This window comes from Geotrypetes seraphini, chromosome 3 (assembly GCF_902459505.1).
Source record: "Geotrypetes seraphini chromosome 3, aGeoSer1.1, whole genome shotgun sequence".
Taxonomy (NCBI): domain Eukaryota; kingdom Metazoa; phylum Chordata; class Amphibia; order Gymnophiona; family Dermophiidae; genus Geotrypetes; species Geotrypetes seraphini.
The window spans coordinates 50962641-50985632 of NC_047086.1; the positions used below are offsets into that span (position 1 = coordinate 50962641).

A 22992-nucleotide genomic window follows, 5' to 3' on the forward strand; every position below is an offset into this window, starting at 1 on the left:
CTGTCTCCACCATCTCTTCCGGGAGACTGTTCCACGCATCTACCATCCTTTCTGTAAAATAGTATTTCCTTAGATTATAGATTACTCCGGAGCTTATCACCTCTTAATTTCATCCTATGCCCTCTCATTGCATAGTTTCCTTTCAAATGAAAGAGACTCGACTCATCCTTGCTGAGAAATTCAGGCAATATATTTCTAGGTGTTTAAATTAGAAGGCGAGGATGACATATGTATACAGGACACTTACAGTGGCCATCCCCGGGAAAAGACAAGATGTGATGGTAGTAAAGATAACAATGCAAATAATACACTTCTCCCTTCGTATCCACGGAGGTTAGAGGCAGAGCCTTCCCGTGAATATTTAAAAAATCGCGAATAATATTTGGGCCGGTTCTGCCCCTAACCCCCGCTTCATCCCGGCTATTTTAAGCCCTGTAAGCACCCTCTTAAGCCTTACCTGGTGGTCTAGCGGCTTTTCAGCGCAGGAGTGATCTTCCCCTCTCTACCAACTCCCTCAGGAGCACATTCCAGGCATCAACCACCCTCTCCGTAAAGAAGAATTTCCTAGCATTACTTTTGAGTCTACCACCCCTCTACCTCAAATTATGCCCTCTGGTTTTACCATTTTCCTTTCTCTGGAAAAGATTTTGTTCTATATTAATACCTTTCAAGTATTTGAATGTCTGAATCATTCTCTCCATCCCTCCTTTCCTCTAGGATATACATATTCAGGGATTCCAGTCTCTCCTCATGTGTCTTTTGGTGCAAACCTCCTACCATTTTCGTCACCTTTCCCTGGACCGCTTCAAGTCTGTCCTTTGCCAAATAAGGTCTCCAAAATTGAATACAATACTCCAAGTGCAAAAGTGGCATTGCGAGACTCAAATGTGAAGGGGAGGAATATGTAAAAGCTAATAAAGATATGGCTGAATTGCTTAACAAATATTTCTATTCCATGTTCACAGCTGAAGTGCTGGGAGTGGGACCTTAGAAAACAAAAGTAAATATGGCTTTAGGTGTGGAAGACCCTGATTGATTTTCAGAGGATTGTGCTCGTAAGGAGCTTGCTAAAGCGAAGGGGCCAGATGATGTACATCCGAGGGTACTGAGGGAAGTTCCGGCTTCTCTGTTGGCTGACCTTTTCAATGCTTCTCTAGAGTCAGAAGTGGTACCACAGGGTAAAAAGGCGGATGTGAGCCCTCTCCACAAAAAGTGGAAGTAAGGAAGAAATAGGGAACTACTGGCCAGTTAAGTCTGACTTCTGCCTCCAGTTCTCTTTAATATCTTCCTAATTCTCCTACTGGACCTTATCCAATCACAAAAACTCAACATTTGCATACACTAATGACATTCAAACATTATCCACCATCAGATCTGGATGACAGTCAATCCATAACTATGCTTATTTCGAAACTATCTTAATATAGCAATGTCTTCATCCCTAAGAGGTTAGGGTACCTCAGAATGCATCCTGGTGAAATACTCAGGATGTAGCAGTCCTCACAGGTCCCTATACCTCCTCTTTTCCTACTGTTTATGCTTTCAATGTTTAATATTAAACACGTTTTTCTTTACTAGTTCTCCTTTTCTATTAATAAATATATTTAAATATTTAAGCGATTGCTGGTCCAAAAGTTATTTATCTTAAAGCACCACCTCGTATTACAGATTGGCTGGTTTAGAGTTAGATGGAAATGTTTTAAAACAGAGAATAGTGCAGTTTCTGGAATCCAGTGAATTACAGGACGCAAGGCAACATGGATTCACTAAAGGTAGGTCTTGTCAGACAAATCTGATCAATTTCTTTGACTGGATGACCAGAGAATTGGATAGAGGGACAGTGCTAAATGTGGTGTATTTAGATTTTAACAAAGCATTTGACAATGTTCCACAAAGGCATCTAATAAATTAGCTGAGTGCCCTTGGTATGGGCCCCAAAGTGACAGACTAGGTCATGAACTGGTCGAGTGGAAGATGTTAGATGGTAGTAGTCAAATGGAGATCACTCTGAGGAATGAGATGTTACCAGTGGTGTGCCTCAAGGTTCAGTTCTTGGGACCAATTTTTTTTAAGCAATATTGCTGAAGAACTGACCGGTAAGATTTGCCTCTTTGTGGATTATACCAAAATCTGCAATAGAGTAGGATACCCCTAATGGTGTGGAAAACATGAGGAAGGACCTAGTAAACCTTGAGGAATGGTCTGAAATTTGGCAGCTAAAATTTAATGCTAAGAAATTCAAGGTTATGCATTTGGGCTGCAGAAACCCAATGAAATAGTGCAATTTAGGGGTGAAGAACTTTTGTGCAGAAAAGAGGAGCAGGACTGGGTGTGATAATATGTGATGATCTTAAAGTGGCTATACAGGTTGAAAAGGTGACAGCGGGAGGAGCTATTGGAGGGGACTTTTACCTGACCTCGGAGGACAGTGGCAGCTCTCTCCTTTGCCTCGCTTGTTTTTCCTGCCTGGGACTGGTGCCGTTTTCAGGCAGGCACCGGAGGAAAGACTGTGGCATCATCGGAGTCCGTCTCCCTAGCTGAAAAAAGCACTGCAGCTGAACTAATTTGAGGAGCTATTGAGAGCTGTGTGCAGTAGAGAGGACTTTTACTTGACCTCTGAGGATGTGGCAGCTTTCTCCTTTGCCTTGTTTTGTTTTTCCTGTCTAGGACTGGTGCCATTTTCAGGCAGGCACCAGAGGAGATGGAGGGTGACATCATCGGGGTCCGTCTCCCCTAGCTGAAAAAAGTGCTGCAGCTGCTGTGTGTGGCCGCAAGGTCCTAAGGGGCACGCCCAGCCCCTTGGGAGCCACGAGGAGTCATGAGGAGTGGTGAGGTTCGCAGGAAGATCTTTGAGTGCAGATAAGAACTGTATTATATTGTTCTTATGGGTAAAAGGATGGCAAAACCTAAATGTTCTACCCCAGCTATGGCCAGCCCTATGTACCTACATTTAACACAGCTTCCACCAGTGTCCTTAATTCAAGACTCTGTTTCAATATCAGGGCCATCGACAGAACTCCTCCTCTTCAACCACTGTCTGGGGCTATGAGACCTAATTCGGAACCTATAGCAACTTCAGATGGACTTCCAAAATTGCCTATTACCTCTAAATTGCAATTTTTACCATTGCCTAAAGCTATTTCTGTGGAGGTTAATGGAAAATAAATATGAGAGTGGAGGGATTGTTAAAATCAGCAATTAAACAATCTTCAGATTTCTTGCTAGAAGTTGTTAAAAACTTGAAAATGTTGATTCAAATTTAGTCTTATTAGTTAAGAGGACAATAACAATGGAATCTCAGATTTCCATACTGCAGCAAGTTTCCACGTCTGCAGATAAAGACTCATGTGTTATCCATTCAAAACTTGAGCATATAGAAAATTTAGCTCAGTCCTAGGATTAGCAAATGCAGAGATTGTTCAAATATCAAACTGTTATTATATACCTCAGAAAAAAAGGTAACATCTCTGATCAGGGGATAGACCTATTAGTATCTACAGATTTTGATTTAACCAAGTTTCTTGAGGATTCCCAAGATACTATACTAGCTAGGTCTACCCTCTTGATCACTTGCTTAAGTGAATTGGATAAAAACATGATTATGAGATTGTATTTTAAGAATAGATCTATGAAGTTTTGTGTGACTCAGTATTTATATTTCCTGATTTTGCTACAGCAACTCAGTATCGAATAATTTCTTAATTTAAAATCTTGGGTGTTAGCTTTGAATGCTATATTTTTCTTAAAGTTTCCTTGCAAGTGTGTCATCAAACTTCAAGATAAAGAATTTATATTTTGGGACCCTATACGCTTGCAACAATTTCTAGATTTATGGGAACAAGGAAAGGATAAATAAAGGCTGAGCTTGGTTAGGAGTTTTTTTTCCTGAGCTTATATATTTTCCTTTATGATTCTAATTCTTAATAACGCCAGTAACTCCCCCATTGTAGTGGGCTAAGAAGATCTTTAAGTAATTGATTACTTTTGTATTTTATATGAATGTTCCGTATTTTTATCTTCATTCTTTATGAACTATATCATGAAAATTTAGAAATAAACAAAAGAAAAGGTGACAGCGAAAGCTAGAAGGATGCTTAGGTGCATAGGGAGAGGAATGACCAGTAGGAAAAAGGAGGCAATGGTGCCCCTGTATAAGACCCTGATGAGACCACATTTAGAATATTGTGTACAATTCTAGGAGACCCCACTTTCAAAAAGAAATAAACAGGCTGTCCAGAGGAATTCAACTAAATGGTTGATAGTCCACGTCAAAAGGAGTATGGGGATAGACTTAAAGATCTTAATCTGTATTATTTGGAGGAAAGGCGGGAGATAAGTATTTAAACACTCTATCATATTTGGCATAAATACACAAGGAGAGTGTCTTTCAATTAAAAGGAAACTCCAGAAAAGGCATAGAACGAGATTAAGCAGCAATAGGCTGGAATGAAATACTTGTTTACAGAAAGGATGGTAGATGTGTAGAATAATCTCCCAGTAGAGCTGGAGGATACAAACTGGCTATATCTGAATTCAAAAAAGCATGGGACAGGCCCAAGTGATCTCTTAGGGAAAGGTGGAGGTAGTTGATGCTGCGGATGGGCAGACTGGGTGGGCCATTTGACCTCTCTACCTGCTGTCATATTTCTATGAAATGGATGCCTTAGAAGCCGGCCTTCTTCACCTTCTGGGGGTCAAGAAAAACAGATGATCAGTCAGATGAAACTCATTGATCACTTCAAGATACTGTAGAAGAATCCTCTTGACATCAAACAACTAAGATCTTGTCCTTCTTGGACCCCATTGGACTAAATGTGGGCAGAATAAACTCTTCATTTACATGGAAAGGCAAAACAACCTTCAGCATAAAGAATGGCACTGTGCATGATGATACTCCCACCTCACTAAACCTGAGGAACGGCTCTCTGCAGGACAAGGCCTGCAGCTCCAAGATTCTTCTCACCAAGCAATTACCACTAGAAACACTGTATTCATGGCAAGGTCTACGAGTGATGCTCCCTGCAATGGTTCATAAGGTGCCAAAGTTAAGGACTTCAGAACCAGATTCAGATTTCACTTCAGAAAAGGCCATCTCGCCAGTGGACTTGGCTGCAGTGCTCCTTTCAAAAAAATCTGGATACATCCAGGTGAGTGGCTAGAGGAACTGTGTCTACCTAGAGGAACTGTGTCTACCTGCGAGAGATCCGTTACCTATGCGTTAAGGGATCCAACTGCTAGGACCTTTCTTGAGGCTGTCCGGGAGAAACGCCAAGTCTAAGGAACCGGTGCCTGAAAAGGCTCCTCGTTTCTGGTATTTTACCAGGCTCCAAATATCTTCCAGGCCTTTGCATAGGCAGTGACCATTGCTGGTTCCTTTGCCCTGAGAAGAGTTGCCACAACTAAGTCTAAATAGCCTCTGCATTCTAAAGTTTCGCACTCAAAAAGTCATGCTTTAAACCCAAAGTGTTCTGGATCCTCCAAAGCAATCAGTCTCTGCAACAGCAAGGCGAGATGCAAAGGTAGCTTGAGGCTCCTATCCCTATGTAGTTGTACTAGATCCGTATTACCAGGCCTTTCTCAGCTAATCTGGGGCTACTAGAATCACCAGTGCTAGCTGCGATGCTATCCTTCAAATGAATAACCAGGCCTGTCATGGGCTACTGCTGCACCAAGGTGTCCATGCCTGCGGTTATGGGTTCATATCTTTGGTTGAAGAACCTTACTGTTCTCTAATTGGCTGCTGCTGTCATGAGATCAAAAGTTGGCTGACCCCAGCAGCGTTCAATGCTGTTGAACGCTCTCTGGGATAGGGACCACTCCCCAGGATTCAAGGTTTGCCTGCTCAGATAGTCGGCTTCAATACTGTCCACTCCTGCTACATGAGCTACTGAGAAAGCCTGTAGGTGAACTTCTGCCCAATGAAATAACCTATGGGCTTCCAATTTCATGGGGTACTTTTGGTGCCTCCCTGCCCATTTATATAGGCCTCTGCTGTGGCACTGTATGAGTAGACCGACTGCCTTACCTAGCATCCAAGTGCTAGGCGGATGGCTCTCAGCTCTAGCCAACTGATCACTTCTTCTGAGAAGTCAAACATTTTCCCTGCAGTGGATGACCCTCCCAGCTGTAAAGATTGGCATCCATCATCAGATCACCCAAGACTATGCATAGTGGCATCCTCCAACCAGTGTCTATGGCTGAAGCCACCACTGCAGGCTTCTGAGAAGGCAACCATTTTCCCTGCAGTGGATGACCCTTGCGATGACCTTCCCAGCTGTAAAGATTGGCGATGCCATCAGATCACCCAAGACTATGCATAGTGGCATCCTCCAGGCCAGCATCTATGGCAGAAGACACCACTGCAGGCTGCGGCATGCTTCTGGAGTTCAGGCCAACAGCATGTGAAGATAGTCCGTCTGAGGCAACCATTGTGACAACAGTGCGTCCTGTAGGGTGCAAACAATGTGCCTTCGCCCAAGGAATTCTCTCTATAGACGCCGCCGCCATTATGCCTAGAACTTGAAGGTAGTGCCAAGTTGTGGGAGTCTGCCGTGCTAAAATTTCCATAATCTGCCGTCTGAGTTTCTGTTTGCATTGCTCTGGAAGAAACACATGACCTTCCACAGCTTCAAGTTCGAATAAAAATTCTAGGTGTCATCTTAGATCAATGGCTGTCATTCCATGAACATATCAGTGGAGTAGTAAAATCATGTTTCTACCATCTACCTATGATTAGATCCGTAGCTAAATTTTGGGAACCTAAATCATTAAATATTCTAATACATTTATTAATCATATTGAAACTTGATTACTAAAATTCTTTATTCATCGGCATTACCCATAATTGAAAAAAATATCTTCAGATTGTTATAAGTTTGATGGCTGTATTTTGAACAAACGCAAAGAAGTATGATCACGTAACTCCCCTTTTACAAAAAGCACATTGGCTCCCGATCACCCATAGAATCTCCTTTAAGATCATATTAGTAAGGCCACCCTAGACAAACTAGCCCCAGAAAAACATAAAACCAAAATCCACAGGAAATCAAACAAATGGTTCGACAACGAACTTCTCCAACTCAAAAGACAATGCAGACAACTGGAATGAAAATGGAGAAAAAGCGACCAAGAATCCACAAAAACAGCATGGATAGCAACAAACCGAAAGTACAAACAAAAACTGAAAGAAAAAAGAAGGGCATACTACTCGAAACAAATTGGAGATGGACCCCAAGACTTAAAAAAGCTATTCCAGCTACTAAAAGTCCTCACAAACACAACATCATACATAGAGAACAACAATTCGCCCCCACCTACAGCCACCCTCTTAGCTACCTACTTCAAAACAAAATCGCAAATATCAGAGCCTCTTTCAGCGGAACACCCTCACACATAGACATTATTTCTACCAACAGAAAAAGAATCAGTTGCAGCAGATAGAACCTGGTCCCATTTCTCACCTATAGAATGGGCAGAGTTCAACAATCTTTATAATAAATACAGCCATGAGCCTGTGACCTCAACCATTGCCCTCCATACCTACTGAAAAACTCAAGCATATTATTCCAATCCCTACTTCTACAATGGATATACTCATCATTACTAGAGGGTTATTTCCCACAAGAACTCAGCGAAATCGTAATAACTCCAACATTAAAGGACCCTAAAGGAGCAAAAGATCAACCTTCCAATTACAGACCCATTGCCTCAATCCCATTGTACATCAAGCTGATGGAAGGTCTTGTAGCAAAAACTTTAGCCTCTTACCTAGAGAATCACAACATACTCCATCCCACACAATCGGGATTCAGAGCCAGATACAGCACGGAGACATTACTAGGAACACTAATGGACACTGCAAGACAACACCTCTGTACATGCAAGAAAATCATGCTGATACAACTAGACCTTTCTGCAGCCTTCGACTTGGTAGACCACGACATGCTTCTACAAACTCTCGACTCAATAGGAATCTCAGACAAGGTACTTGCATGGTTCAAAGCAGTGATCTCCCCAGCACTTTTCAGCCGGGCGCTCTGCCCAGCAAATTTTGATTACCGCCCAGCTGTCATCTGCCGAATCCTGCTGCCACCACTGCTTAACGCGCAGCCTGAAGAGCCGCCGAAAGACTCCCGCCGGACTTTAAACAAAACAAAACCTAGCAAGCGACTCGAACCCGGATTCCCTCCGAAACCGGAAGTTACGTCGGGGGGGAGGGGGGAGGGAAGAGAAGCCAGCACGGACCATTAGAGCCCCGGAGCATGAGGGAGATAGGCCAGCCACGGTGGGAAGCTTACTTGCTCTTGCTTACTTCGGGCCTTTCTCGCTGTCGGGTCCTGCCTACTTTCTGTTTCCGCGAAGGCAGGACCCGGCAACGAGAAAGGCCCGAAGTAAGCAAGAGCAGCAAGTTGTAAGCTTACCTCTGTCGCTGACCTTTGAGAGATAGGTCAGCAACGAAGGGAAACTTGCAACTTGCCTTTGTCTGTAGCAAATCTGCCGGGTGTGTGAGGGGGGGGGGTGAATGGGAGAAATGCTGCTGTACCCAATTAGAGGGGGAGGGGGAAGAGAAATGCTAGTGCTTCTGCTGTACCCAATTGGGGGGGGGGTTAAGAGAAATGCTGATGATGCTGATGTACCCAATAGGGGGAGGGGGAAGAGTCATGCTGCTGCACCCAATTAGGGGGGAGGGTGAAGAGAAATGCCGCTTCTGCTGTACCAAATTGGGGGGAGGAAAGAGAAATGCTGATAATACTGCTGTACCCAATGGGGGGAGGGGAAGAGAAATGCTGCTGCACCCAATTGGGGAGAGAGAGGGAAGAAGGGAGAAGGAAGATCAGGAAAAGGAGGAAAGAGCTGCAAAGACCATGGGAGGGAGGGAAAGGAGATACCATACCATGGAGTGGAAGAGAGAAATGTCAGGGCATATTGGGGGGGAAGCAGGGCCGGATTAAAGGATAGGCCCAGTAGGCACAGGCCTAGGGCCTGAAATGGTCAGGGGGGGCCCGCCAGTGCTGTGCTTTGGGGCCTCACCCTTGATGGATTCGCTGGCAGCAGCCTCATCATCATCCCGGGCATCCCCCCAGACCCTATCTGACCCTCCTATCTCTCCCTCCTTCCCTCAGCACTGACGTGCCAGAGGGAATCACGGCAGGAGAAAGCCCTGAAGCAGCCTGCTTAGAGTAGAGCAGTGCTGTTTAGAGTCTCATGATGGAAGGGAGGGAGAGATAGGAGGGTTGGGGGGGAGAGTAGCAGTCTGCCCCGGGTGCTCGGCCTGTCGTCATGAACTTCTTCGGCTTGCAACAGCATTTACAATTCACTGCTGTTGCCAGCTTCAGGCCTTCCTCTCTGCCGGGTCCTGCCTACTTCTGTTTCTATGAAGGCAGGACCCGACAAAGAAGAAGGCTCGAAGCTGGCAACAGCAGCGAATTGTGAATGCTGCTGCCTGAAGAAGTTCATGACGCCAGGCCTTGGGTAGCAGAGGGGGAGATACTTGCTGCACCCAACTGGAGGGAGAAAGAAGATGAGGGAAGGAATGAAACGAGATGCCAGGGATTGGAGGGAAGGAGGAAAGTATGCCAGACCAAGGGAAAAGGAAGGGGGAAAGGAGAAGATGTCAGAGCATGAAGGGGGAGGGAGAGATGGAAGAAAAGGAAAGAAGTGAGATGCCAGAGAATCAGGGAAGGGAAGATACCAGACTGTGGGGTGTGAAGGAAAGAAAGGAGAAGAGAGTTGCCAGAGCATAGGGGACGGGGTGTTGATAGAGAGAGAAAAATGGAGAGGTGGCAGAGCTGAAATCAATCATGTATAAAGGAGAAGAGAAGGGGCACAGGATAGACAGTTTATTGAAAGAGCATAAAAAGAGGGAAGATGCCATATGGAACGGGGAGAGGGCGGACAGTGGATGGAAGGGGCTGATGCTGCATGGAAGACAGAGCGGACAGATACTGGCTAGAAAGAAGAGTGAAGACAAGATGATTAAAGCAGAAACGACAAAAGGTAGAAAAAAATTTTTTTGTTGCTTTACGTAGAATCAAGTAATATTGTATCTATTGATTAAAGTTTATAAATAGGAAATGGAAATAAGGCAGTTTTTTGGGGACTAAACCCCTTTCCTCAGGTCAGGACAGGATACCATAACAGCAGGGGTGCCCAAATGGTCGAGCGCGATCGACCAGTAGATCGCAAAGGCAATGTGAGTCAATCGCGTTGCCTTGGCAATCCTTTTCTTCCTGCCTCCCTGAGCCAGGCCAGGCGCGTACAAGCACCGGATTCACAAGACTTCACCTCCGATGTCAATTCTGACGTCAGAGAGGAAGTTCTGGGCCAGCCAATCGCTGCCTGGCTGGCCTGGAACTTCCTCTCCGACGTAAGAATTGACATCAGAGGTGAAGTCTTGCGAGTCTGGCGCTTGTACATTCCTGGTCTGGCTCGTGGAAGCAGGGAGAAATTGGCATGGTGGCTTAGGGGGTAGGGAAAGAATCGGGGAAGTGGAGAAATTGGCGCGATGGCTTGGGGGGGGCAGGGGGAGAGAAAAAGAAAGAGAGACAGAAAGCAAAGGGGAGGGGCAGAAAGAAAAAAATATTGGATTTATAATCAGAAGAAGGAAGTGCAAACAGAGACTCATGAAATCACCAGACAAAAAGGTAGGAAAAATGATTTTATTTTCAGTTTAGTGATCAAAATGTGTCTGTTTTAAGAATTTATATCTGCTGTCTATATTTTGCACTATGGCCCCCTTTTACTAAACTGTAATAGCGTTTTTTAGCGCAGGGAGCCTATGAGCATTGAGAGCAGCGCAGGGCATTCAGTGCAACTCCCTGCTCTAAAAACCAGTATTGCGATTTAGTAAAAAGGGAGGGGGTATATTTGTCTATTCTTGTATAGTTGTTCCTGAGGTGACATTGCATAGAATCGTCTGCCTTGACCTCTTTGAAAACCCACGGAATATAAATGATAATTAACATTTTCTCTGCATACATTGTGCTTTGTGATTTTAAAAAATTTTTATTGTTGGTAGATCATTTTGACTAGGTCATTTTAAAAGTAGCTCGCAAGCCCAAAAAGTGTGGGCACTCCTGCTGTAGAGCCATTTCTTGTATGACTGGATGAGCTATATTATCTTTTTTTTTAGTTGTTTAAATTCATGCAGAAATAAATGGCTAGATTGGACCTAATGACTTCATTAATGCCTTTCCCTTTTTTAAACCTCTATACCATTTGAAAGAGGGCAAATACTTCTTAAATTTAGTAAAAATATTCTGGCACAAGTGTCAAATCTTAAAAAAGGAAGTCATATTGAGCATTGGAAAATAATAATTAACTAATAAAAATAGTATACATTTAGGGCTCCTTTTACTAAGTTACGATAGTGGTTTTAGTATGCGCTTAGCGCGCGGAGGAATTGCCATGCGCGCTAGATGCTAATGCCAGCATTGAGTTGGCGCTAGTTTTCCCACGTAGCGCAGGGGTTTGTGCGCGCTAAAAATGCTAGCGCACCTTAGTAAGAGAGGAGGTTAATTTTCCCCACCACCAAATTTCCCCATTCTGCCCCATCCGGCTACTTTTTCATGCCACCCGGCTAGAAAAAATTTCTGGGGAGAACACTGGTTCAAAGGATTCCTGCAATCAAGAACTTACAGAGTTAAAACAATACAAGAAAAATCAGAACCATGGTCTAACCCCTGTGGAGTTCCCCAAGGATCACCCCTATCACCCATACTATTCAATATATACATAGCCTCCCTCAGATACTACCTAGATAATCATACCTAGCATAAGTTCATACAGCTAAGCAGATGACATCACTATTCTCCTGCCCTTCGACCAACCAGAACCCATCATGACTAACATAATACACAAAACTCTAAAATCAGTTGAAATTTGGATGACAGAGCACAAATTAAAACTTAACCCTGACAAAATAAATTTCATCCTACTAGAAAACAATAAAACTCCAACATTAACTAATCTTGTAATAAACTCGATCTCATACCCAATACAACCTACACTAAAATTGCTAGGAATCACAATTGACAGAGGCTGCACCATGCAACCCCAAATTAACAAAATAATAAAGGCATCGTTCATGACCATGAGAAATCTAAGAAAAATCCGAACATTCTTCAAAAAGAAGCAATTCCTACTATTGGTACAATCTCTTATCCTTGGGATGATAGACTACTGCAACATACTATGCCTACCTTGTCCCGCGACCATGATGAAGCAATTGCAGACAATACAGAATACAGCCCTGAGACTTGTATATTTCCTAAAAAAATATGACCATATCACAGAGGCATACCATGACTCGCACTGGCTTCCAATAGAAGCGAGAGTACACTTCAAATTCTACTGCTTACTTTACAAGGCTCTCAATGGAGAGGGGCCAACCTACTGGAATAGCCGACTAAATCAATCCTCCTCAATCAGACACAGAAGATCCCACTCACTTTTCTCTCACCCATCATCCAAAGATGTCAAACGAAAAAATCTTTATGACAACCTAATAGTCTCCAAAGCAGCTAAACTGGACAGACAAATCACTACTCTGTTAGGATCTTCGACTTCAGACTACAAAGCCTTCAGGAGAGATATTAAAACCATACTCTTCAAAAAACACATAAAACCTATCCAGCACAACCAATCCCAACCAAATATCTAACACTCTATTTACCCTTAGATCTCTAATACTCTTTTATCTATCAAACGTTACCTAAAACCCATAATTTCACCCTATTCTTATCTCCTAAAGACCTCCACTTCTCTTTGGTAACTCTTTATCCAATGTTTATTACCTTAAAAAATTCTATGTCATCGCTTATTCTATTCCTTTTAATTTGAATGTAATTCTTGTTTTTAGTTTGAATGTAATCTGCCTTGAACCGCAAGGTAATGGCAGAATAGAAATCACTAATGTAATGTAATATTATTAACATTCAAAACCCAATTATCTAAAGAGCTCCAATTTATCCATAATCTTCTAATTCCTTACACCCCAGAACGTACACTGCATTCAATGGTCCCATCATTAAAGATTATAGATATATATCAACAAAATATTTTTTCGATAATTTCCCCTCAGACCTGGAATGCCCTCCCATTATATCTAAGGGAAGATTAAAACAGATCATTTTAAAAGTAACCTAAAATGCTTTCTTTTTAAGGATTCCTACAACTGCAAAAATTTCCTTAGCTCCTTTTTAACTTACTTTTTTTCTCTCTCTCTCTTCTCTCTTTTTCTCCCCTCATCCCTGTTGTATTTACCTTGTTTCTTTCCTTATAAAGATTGTATTTCTCCCTTTATTTACCTATTGTACCGGTTCGTCATGCCTCTCCATTATTAGTAAATGTAGTAAATGTCTATTTTATGTTTAACTATACCATTATTGGATTGTTATTCGCTTAGTAAACCCAGATAAGCGATTTTTATCAAATTTTTATTAAACTTGAAACTTGTATTCCAGGCAGCTTTTCTGAAAATGTATTATCCAGCTGAGGCATTGTAGCATCTGTATGACCAGTTCCATTGAAATCTCTCTCAATCCTGGATGGGGCTCTGATTAGCAAATCGTCCAGATATAGGTGCACCTGGAACCCTGACTTGCGCAAGTGTGCTGCTGCAACTACCACCTTGGTGAAAGTCCAAGGCAGTGTTGTGAGCCTGAAGGGGAGTGCCAAGAACTGAAAATGTCTCTCCACCACATGGAATCACAAGTATTGCCTGTCAGCGGGGAAGACAGGAATGTGCAGATAAGCTTCCACTGAAGCACCCTTTGCAACAATGTCCAGTAGGCTTGCCAGCTTAAACAGCTTGCGCACTGTTGGGTTGTCTCCTCGGTCCAAAGTCATCATGGCCTGCTGACTGCTGGACTCCGCCTTAGCTACCAAACCCCGAAATATGGAAAACTCACTTTGGGAATGAAGCAGCATGGAGACTAAGCTCCCATCATCCCAGTCATTATCCAATTGGTCATCCTGGTCTACAGGAAAATAGGAGATATTTCCCAAAACTTGGAAAGTGGAAAAAACAGCGAAGATGACTCTGGTGCTCAATGCCTTTTATTATGTATCGACATCATGTTTCAGCTGCAAATGGGTCTGTCTCAGGAGTCTGGAATCAGAGTAATAGACAATCTACTATCTTTCAGGGTCAGTCAGAAACCAATATTGTAAAATAGACAGAGGCTCTGAGAGTCGACATGAGTGGTCCTAACAAAAAGTATCTCCTGTTTTCCTATAGACCAGGATGACCAGTTGGATAATGACTGGGATGATGGGAGCTTAGTCTCCATGTTGCTTCGTTCCCAAAATTAGTTTTCCATATTTGGGGGTTTGGTAGCTCAGGCAGAGTCCAGCAGTCATAATAAAAGACATTGAGCACTTGAGTTTTCTTTGCAGTTTTTTTCCACCATCCTGGTCTACAGCCAGATCCTGTGCAGCAGAATCTGTGCTCCAGGAGGGTTCTCCCGGTAGACCGCTGTTTATAATTCTGATAAGTATCATAAAGCAGACTGACAAAATCGGATGTAAAAACCTGGACTGGAGGATCAGACTGCCGAGAGGGTTTTGTCTGCCTCCCGGAGGGACCAATGTTTTCCATGTGGAGCCACTTTGCTGCAAATGTGGACTTGGCCTTTGACGACTTTGAGGACATTTTAACCCCTCTCTCCCAGAGCAGCCTGTCTAGCATCCTAAAAGCCTAAGGAGATCAGATAGAGCTGAACCCAAGCACACACACCCCCCCCCCCTCAGTTACGTGGAACATTGGCGCTCCTCAGGTAGCCAACCAGAGCAAATCTGGAGCATGAATCCACTGTATCAGAATCTGAGGAATCCATCTATGCCGAGTTATTGCAAAATCAAGGGATGGTAAGGCAGGCAGAAGCTTTTTAAATCAAATCAGGAAATTCAAGATGACCATTACGATAGCAATTTTAGTGCTAAAAACGGCACAGGGAAGCCTCTGAGGGTTCTCTCTGGCTGGCAAATCTACAAAAAAGTCCAGGAGACACAGAACTTGATTTTGGAACCTTCTCAAACAACCTCTAAGACCCAATTGTCTGCGCCAATCTGAGCCCAGACTGACCAATAGGCTGACAGCCTGCCCCTTTATCTGGGGGGGGGGGGGCTTGGCCCCTATCCTGGCATCATTATGCTTTTTTGGAAGCTGGAGAGGGATGAGAGTCTTGTCCCTGCTGAATCTCTGTCAGGACCCCTAAATGGACCTTTGTTTTTTGATTTCCTACATAAAAGGGTAGAATCTTTGAGATCCTCAAAAATTCCCACATCCTGAACCCCTAGCCGTCCAGGGTCTGCTTTCTGGCAAGGCTTTAGGGTGATGGTCCATAACACTGGCCATCAGGTCATCCAGATCCTTGCCAAAGAGCATCTGCCCCAAAAAGGAAGCCTGCTCAGTATAATTTTAAAGGCTGAATCTCCTGCCCACTGTCTGATCTAGAGCATCCATTGGGTGAAGATAGCATAGGCTGATACCTTGATCATGACTCTGATGATGTCATAAAGAGTGTCTGCTACATAATTTATCCCTAATATGGGTATTTGGAGGTCTCTGTATACCTCCGAGGCTGAGACTCCAGACAGTCGGGTGTAACAAGCACATGGCACAAAGGAAACTGCTACTACTGCCTTAATCCCTAGGGACAAAGTTTCAAATTGTCTCTTGAGGACCACATCCACTTTACACTCTTGAGTATCCTTTAACATCACACATCCTTCACTAAGCAAGGAAGTTCGTTTAGTGACCTGTACCACCAGCAAATCCACCTTGGCTGGAAATCTGGAGCCACAGGGTAAAGCTTGGACATAGCCTTAGCCACTTAGAGACCCCTCTGACGTCTTCCAGTGGTCCATGACTAGCTTTGTGATGTTTAGAGGGAAAGAACACAGTTGGAGAAAATGAGCCACTCATAATTGAACTCAGCAATGAGGGGGCTGAAGGAACTTCTAGCTTCAGTTCTCACAGCGAGGTAGATATGATGCCCAGGAGTGCAGAGACTTTGAACAGCTGGTGCACAGTGGGGTCTTCCCCCGTCCAGGGCCACTACTGCCTCTTGACTACTGTTTTCATGCAGAGAATCAGACTCTGCCATAGAAACTGCATCTTGGGTCAATAACGGCATGGAATCTGACTTTCCATCCTCCAGTCTCTGACAGACTGAATATCCGGGTCCAGCTCTGTCCCCTTGTCAGCTTGGGGGCACATGAGGGGTGATCCCCTGCGTCACCACTTCCATCGTGTTTAATGCAGATGCTGAGGACCTTGGCAGTTCAAATAGGCATTCCACATCAGGCTCAAAAAATCCAGCATGAAACCTTATACTGGGGGTCTCGAGGTCCTGGCAGAAAACCCCTGCATGTCCTCCAGGGTTCAATGGCAACTACACGACTGCGCTTAGCCAAAGCACCTTCAGAGAGCTCTGGGAAGGGTCTCTTCCCTTGGGATCATGCTTCCAGTAGATTCCCAGCCCTGGAGGACTCAAAGGAGGCTGAGCCCAAGGCTCACTCGTCCCTTGGGAGTTCCTCAGCTGGCCATCCAGTGCAAACCTGGCATAATTCAGGGGTAGTAATGCCTATGGAGGTCCATCCTTATCAATTTTAAGTAAAATCGAGACATTTTAAAGCAGATGGAGGCGTTATAAAAAGAAAAAAAAAAAAAAGATCATTTTAAATCCAAGACGGCCCACACCAGCAAAATCATGCCATAAACAGCCTATGGGGACTCAAAATGCAGGGAAAGGGGTTTTAGAGGTGGGGGACCTTGGTTCTGGCTGCAGAATCCTTCAAATTTCACTTTTGGAGACAACTGCCTTCCCCCCCCCCACCCCCGATTTTCCCCTTAGGCCAGCATCCTACAAACTTTGAGTCGCAGCACAATAAACGTAGTGGCTGTGGCTCGAGGCATCCTGGAAGTGTGCAACATCGACATGATGATGTCATGTGCATGCACAAAGGCCCTCCAGATAGGTCCTGAGCTACCAGTGGAGGTTGCTGGCAGGGAAGATGAGCGGAGACAAGGAGAGGCACTGGTGCCGGCTGATTGCCTACAGAGGTGCCTCTCGCAGCGAGAGGCACACGCTGTAGGAAGTCAGCCGGTGCCTCTCCTTATCCCCAGTGTCTCGTGGCACACCTGATATGTCTAGGGGGTACACAGTTTGCGATACACTGCCATAGGCTTTAATAGCCTTAATCACTGTGCCATATGCCTGCCTTCTTCAGCTTAGGAGGTCAGCTGGGACAAATTGAAAATAATTCTGCCTCACAGGTTCATGGGACAAACTTGGTTTTTGGGCTGCCAGTTGGACAGATGTCAGACGAAGCTTCAACCCTCAGAAAACCTCACGCCACAAAGGGGAAGAGGATCACGTAGCCAGCCCACTATTAAGCCTGGTCAAGCTGGGACAGAGCCAAACAGCCTGCGCTCAAGCTCCTGATAAATCAAGGATACAAGCAGCTATGCAGGGAACGGCCCCTGAGCTAAAAAAAAAAAAATACAAAAGCAGGCTGGCTAGCTAGGTGTTCCTAAGGGCTGATCCTGCCAGCAGCAGATCTGTGCAGTATGAGTCTACATCTTCTCCCTGGCAGAGGTCCCAACAAGTAGAACCCTCTGGGCACCGAGCCTCCAACTGAACACTACAAAAAAAATACCCAAAAATAATAAAACCGCAGAGCAGAGCAGAAATACTTCTGAGCAACTTGCTTGCAGAAAAAAACTGAGGGGATAGGAGCAGCTCCCTGGGAAGGAAGCAGAGTTCAAAGATATTTGACAGCATTCTGCAAGCAACTTGTGGGTTCAAATGCATAACTCTAGCATTCAGGACTACTAGACACATTACACTAGAAAAAACAATTACAAGTAAAATTATAGAGTGAATGTATTATTTTAACTGCTCACATGATACAATCTTTGCCATAAATATAAAAGTACTGAACCCATCCTAGTCAAGCCAGCAAATTTAACAAAATATTGAACACTGACCTACCTGCCCATTTCATGGCTTCATATTTCTCTTTATTTTCTCGAAGTGATGCCCAGTTAATAATAGGTTTCCGAGGCCCATTTGCAGAATTATCTACCTGAGCAGAATTTGAATAGCTCAAGCCATAAAGTTTTGAATCTAAACAAAACAATAAATCAGGTTAGATTTTACATTATGCATCATCTAACATGCTTCCTAACAGAACTCTCTATCTTTTATTTGATGACATCTGACAAGAGAGAATGCCCCTTTTACATCAATAGATCAGCAATTAGCATGAAGTTATATCAAGTTTAATTAGACCAAAGAATTATGTATACTTTGAATTCAGAAGGTGAATTCCAAAAGCAGTAACTTGATTTTCATACCAGAGCCAGTTCAGCAGCAGCCTAAGTAGTTTTGCAGAGAGGCTAAGTTAATACTGTATACGAGTGATATGCAACATGAAAAAAGATTTACTAAGCCAAATCAACAAGTTAAAAAATGATAAAATCGTCAGGACCGGATGGTAAACATCCCAGGGTACTAAAAGAACTCAAACATGAAATTGCTGACCTGCTGTTAGTGATCTGTAACCTGTCGTTAAAATCATCTGTAGTTCCTGAAGATTGGAGGATGGTCAATGTTACACCGATTTTTAAAAAGGGCTCCAGAGGAACCGTCAAAATGATAGAAACGATTATAAAAAATAAGACTGTGGAACACCTAGAAAAACATGATTTAATTAAACGGAGTTAGCATGGGTTCAGCCGAGGGAGATGTGGCCTCACAAATTTGCTTGACTTCTTTGAAGGTGTGAATAAACAGGTGGATAAAGGTGAGCTGGATTAGAGAATGATACGGTGACAAAATTCATCACTGTTCCCGTCCCTGCGGATAACCGCGGGAAACCATCTTCATGTCATTCTTTAAGGAGAGAGGGAAGAATCAGAGTATGAATGGCCACAACCACTGACCCACAAGCTTTGCTTTGAAGAATGCTGGTGTAGAAGGACTGAGGTTGAAATAGACATTAGAAAATGACATGGGATTATTTCCCGCGGTTATCCGTGGGGATTGTCACCGTGTCATTGGATGATATAGTGTATACATCTAAATTATCAGAAAGATTTTGATAAAGTTCCTCACGAGAAGCTCCTGAGAAAATTAAAAAGTCATGGGATAGGTGGCAAAGTTCAGTAGTGGATTAGGAATTAGTTATTGGATAGAAAACAGAGGGTAGGGTTAAATGGTCATTTTTATCAATGGAAGAGAGTGCCGCAGGGGTCTGTACTGGGACAGGTGCTATTTAACTTATTTAAAAATGATCTGGAAATTGGTGATTAAATTTGCAGATGACACTAAACTGTTCAAAGTTGTTAAAATGCATTCAGATTGTGAAAAATTGCAGGCAGACCTTAGGAAATTGGAAGACTGGACATCCAAGTGGCAGATGAAATTTAATGTGGTCAAATGCAAAGTGATGCACATTGGAAAGAATAACCTGAATCACAGTTACCAGATCCTAGGGTCCACCTTGGGGGTTAGCGCCCAAGAAAAGGATCTGGGTATCATTGTAGACAATATGATGAAACCTTTCGCCCAATGAGCAGCGGTGGCCAAAAAAGCAAATAGGATGCTGGGAATTATTAAAAAAGGGATGGTTAACAAGACTGAGAATGTCATAATGCCCCTGTATCGCTCCATGGTGTGATCTCATTTGGAGTATTGCATTCAATTCTGGTCTTCTTATCTCAAGAAATATATAGTGGCACTAGAAAAGGTTCAAAGAAGAACGACCAGGATGGTAAAGGGGAGGGAACTCCTCTCATATGAGGAATGACTAAAACAGTTAGGGCTCTTCAGCTTGGAAAAGAGATGGCTGAGGAGAGATATGATTGAAGTCTACAAAATCCTGAGTGGAGTAGAACTGGTGCAAGTGGATCGATTTTTCACTCCGTCAAAAATTAAAGACTAGGGGACACTCAAAGTTACAGGGAAATACTCTTAAAAACAATAGGAGGAAATTATTTTTCACTTAGAGAATAGTTAAGCTCTGGATCGCATTGCCAGAGGATGTGGTAAGAACAGATAGTGTGGCTAGTTTTAAAAAAAGGTTTGGACAAGTTCCTGGAGGAAAAGTCCATAGTCTGTTATTGACAAAGACATGGGGGAAGCTACTGCTTGCCCTGTATTGGTCAGAGACTGGTAGATGGCTACAAGAAGTGTCTCATTGCAGTTATTTCAGCCAAAGAGGGGGGGGTGTAACATTAGCTATTAGGGTGTCCTAATTTACTCCTCAGTTAGAATACACATTTTTGTGGATATCTTTTGTTTCATGAGTAAACCAAGGAAAGTTTTTGTTGTTTACCTGCAATCTTTTCCAGAGATTTAAAAAAAAAAAAAAAAAAAAGATTTGACAGACTTTTCTTAAGAAAGAACTGAATATTTCATGGGGTGTCCTAACTTTTTCACATGACTATGTATGCTTTATGTCAGAAATGTCAGCATTTGCAAACTCAATAAGCCTCCCTGCAGGAATCAAAGGTTGCTTTGGAAGTGACTGTGTGATATTTGCAGGAGCATTTATTGTCTGGTAAACCTAGCTCTGAAAGTGAGGAATTAAAGTCTACTCAGGCTGCCCTGGCTACTTTGAAATCCTACAACCAGCTACTCCAGTCACAGGCTAAAGCTGCTGCTCGTCTGCATGTTAAAAAAAAATGCAATCTGTGGATCAGGATTTAATTACTGCTTTTCGTGATCAGAATGCTCTTCATTCTAAATTGCCTAGAGCTGAAACCGAGGTTGACTCTCCACGTCAGACTCTCTCTACTAGGAATTCTGAACTTCTGGCCCTGAGAGAGGATTTTCTTGCTGTGTCTACTGAATACAGTACACCTCCACGAATTTGCGGTCGGCGATTCGCGGACTCAGTCATTCGCGGTATTTTCTGACCGCCTCTTCCGGTCAGAAAATAACATGAATGACTGACCAATGGAAAAGTTTTGTTTTCCTTGGCCACGCACCTCTCTCCTCCACCAACATGGCGATCACATCATCCCTGACGTCAGCCTCTTCTCGCAGAAACCTGGAGTACGCTTCCCGTGCGGGGTTGTGCAGGAGGAGGAGGTTGAATGCTTAGGAACCGGCAACAGGGAAGCTGAGACACCTCCGACTAAGGCGACCAGATACATGGCGCAGCTCGGGCCAGAGCAAGAGAGGAGGAGGAGGGGGCGTGCTGATTACAGTACTCTTCTGATATTCACGGTTTTTCAACATTCACGGTCACTCCGTGAACGTAATCCCTGCGAATTTGGGGGAAGTATACTATATGATGATTTCATGTGTTCTTTGGAAAAATAGAAGTCTGCTGTTTCTATCCTCAGTCAGGATGTTTTGTAATGTGTGTGGAAGTATTCTCTCTCCCACCTCTCCTGTCTCTCAGCCTGTTACTTCCAGTGTTGTCCAGCATGTTGCGTTCAACTCTTGGGGGAGGGGGGCATTTGGTTCCTGATTCCACACCTCCTCCTCTTGATTGGCTGTTATCTGACACCAGATCTTGCCCTGTGAGATTGCCTAATTCTGTCTCAGTTGATGATGCATTATGTCAAGCTGACACCCAATCCTACCTAATGAGGTCAGATCAGATTTCTGAACATTGTTCTCACAATTAGCTACCAGAGGAAGCTCCTCTACCACAAGATACACACAAGTATTTTAACAAGGAGCATTTTTCTCGCCAGCAGTCACAAGAGGGAGCTCCTCTACCACAAGATAAATCTATGGATTTTATTTCTTAAAATTCTTCCCGCAAGCTACCAAACCATACGTGGGAACTCCTCTCACACTTGATAGACAACACATACATTATGAAGAATTTTTGTCAGATGCTGCTTCCGTTCCAGCCGGAAAAAGGCAAATCTATAGAAGCCTATCCTTGGAAACTTCTCCTCCTTTGGTGACACCTGCCAGAGGGGGAACATGCCTGACCGTATACTTACCTTGCCTAAACATAGAAACATGATGGCAGATAAAGGCTAAATGGCCCATCTAGTCTTCCCATCCACAATAACCATTATCTCTTTCTCTCTCAGAGATCCCACGTGCCTATCCCAGGCCCTCTTGAATTCAGACACAGTCCACAGTTCGTGATTTGTTTGACAGCTTCAATATCCATGGTGATTCTGAGTTCTTTGCTCAAGTGGATGAAATTTCCATAAAGAATGTCAAGATTTTTTGTGTGCAATCATGGCTGATATCATTGTTTTGATTTCTATGGAGCAGCAATTGAAGAAATGCTATGGACTTTATCCTGATGTCACTGAAAATAGGTGAGCTGCCTAAAATGCGCTGCGCACCAAAGGAAACCACCTGCAAATTTGCCTTCCATCTGAAACAGGTCTATTTTCAGGAGATGTCTCCTTCCTCAGCTGACAAAGTTTGGCGATTATCGCAATCTTTTTATTAAAGGTTTGCCTGATTATTTGAAGATCCCCCGCTGGCTGGTAAACATCAGGGCTCTTCTCCAGCTAGCAGAGGATATCTGACACGTGTGCATGTGTCTCTTATGGTGCGGCTAGCAAATCAGATCCAAAGAGTAGGCCTAAGGATCCCAAACAAAGCGTTAGTGCTGCTCAGTCCTCCTTGTCTTTGGAAACTAATAGTTCTGTCTCTTCTGCACAAGCTTCTTCCAGAGAACTCCAACCTTCGCAGCCTGCTGGCTTCTCTCCTCCACCACAGGGAAAGTCAGTGGCAGTCTAAGAAGAAGCACTTTAATAAACAGAAATCTGCGCTGAAGAAGATTCATTCCTAGAGACCAAGTTGGCCTTGCTTGAGGCATCTCAGACTGCTACTGTTGCTCCTTCCCATCTACCTGCTACCAGGATTGGGAAATACCAGAAGCCAAAGGATAAAACTCCAGAGAAGAAAACCTGCACCTACAGGTCTTCTGCTGTTTATATTATTGAGGCTACACTACCGACCTCCTCTGAAGCCCAGGTATGTCCACATGATTTAT

At 43.6% G+C, this 22992-nt stretch overlaps 1 protein-coding gene across 4 annotated transcripts in view; it reads right to left on the minus strand.

Annotated features, from left to right (window-relative positions):
• Positions 1-22992, minus strand: part of DDX43 (DEAD-box helicase 43) — a 267260-nt gene that overhangs the window by 190930 nt on the left and 53338 nt on the right. For all 4 annotated transcript variants that reach the window (XM_033935444.1, XM_033935443.1, XM_033935447.1 and 1 more), the window contains exon 4: positions 18000-18134. In XM_033935444.1, the coding sequence (XP_033791335.1) occupies positions 18000-18134 (135 nt within the window). The remainder of the gene's footprint in view (positions 1-17999; positions 18135-22992) is intronic.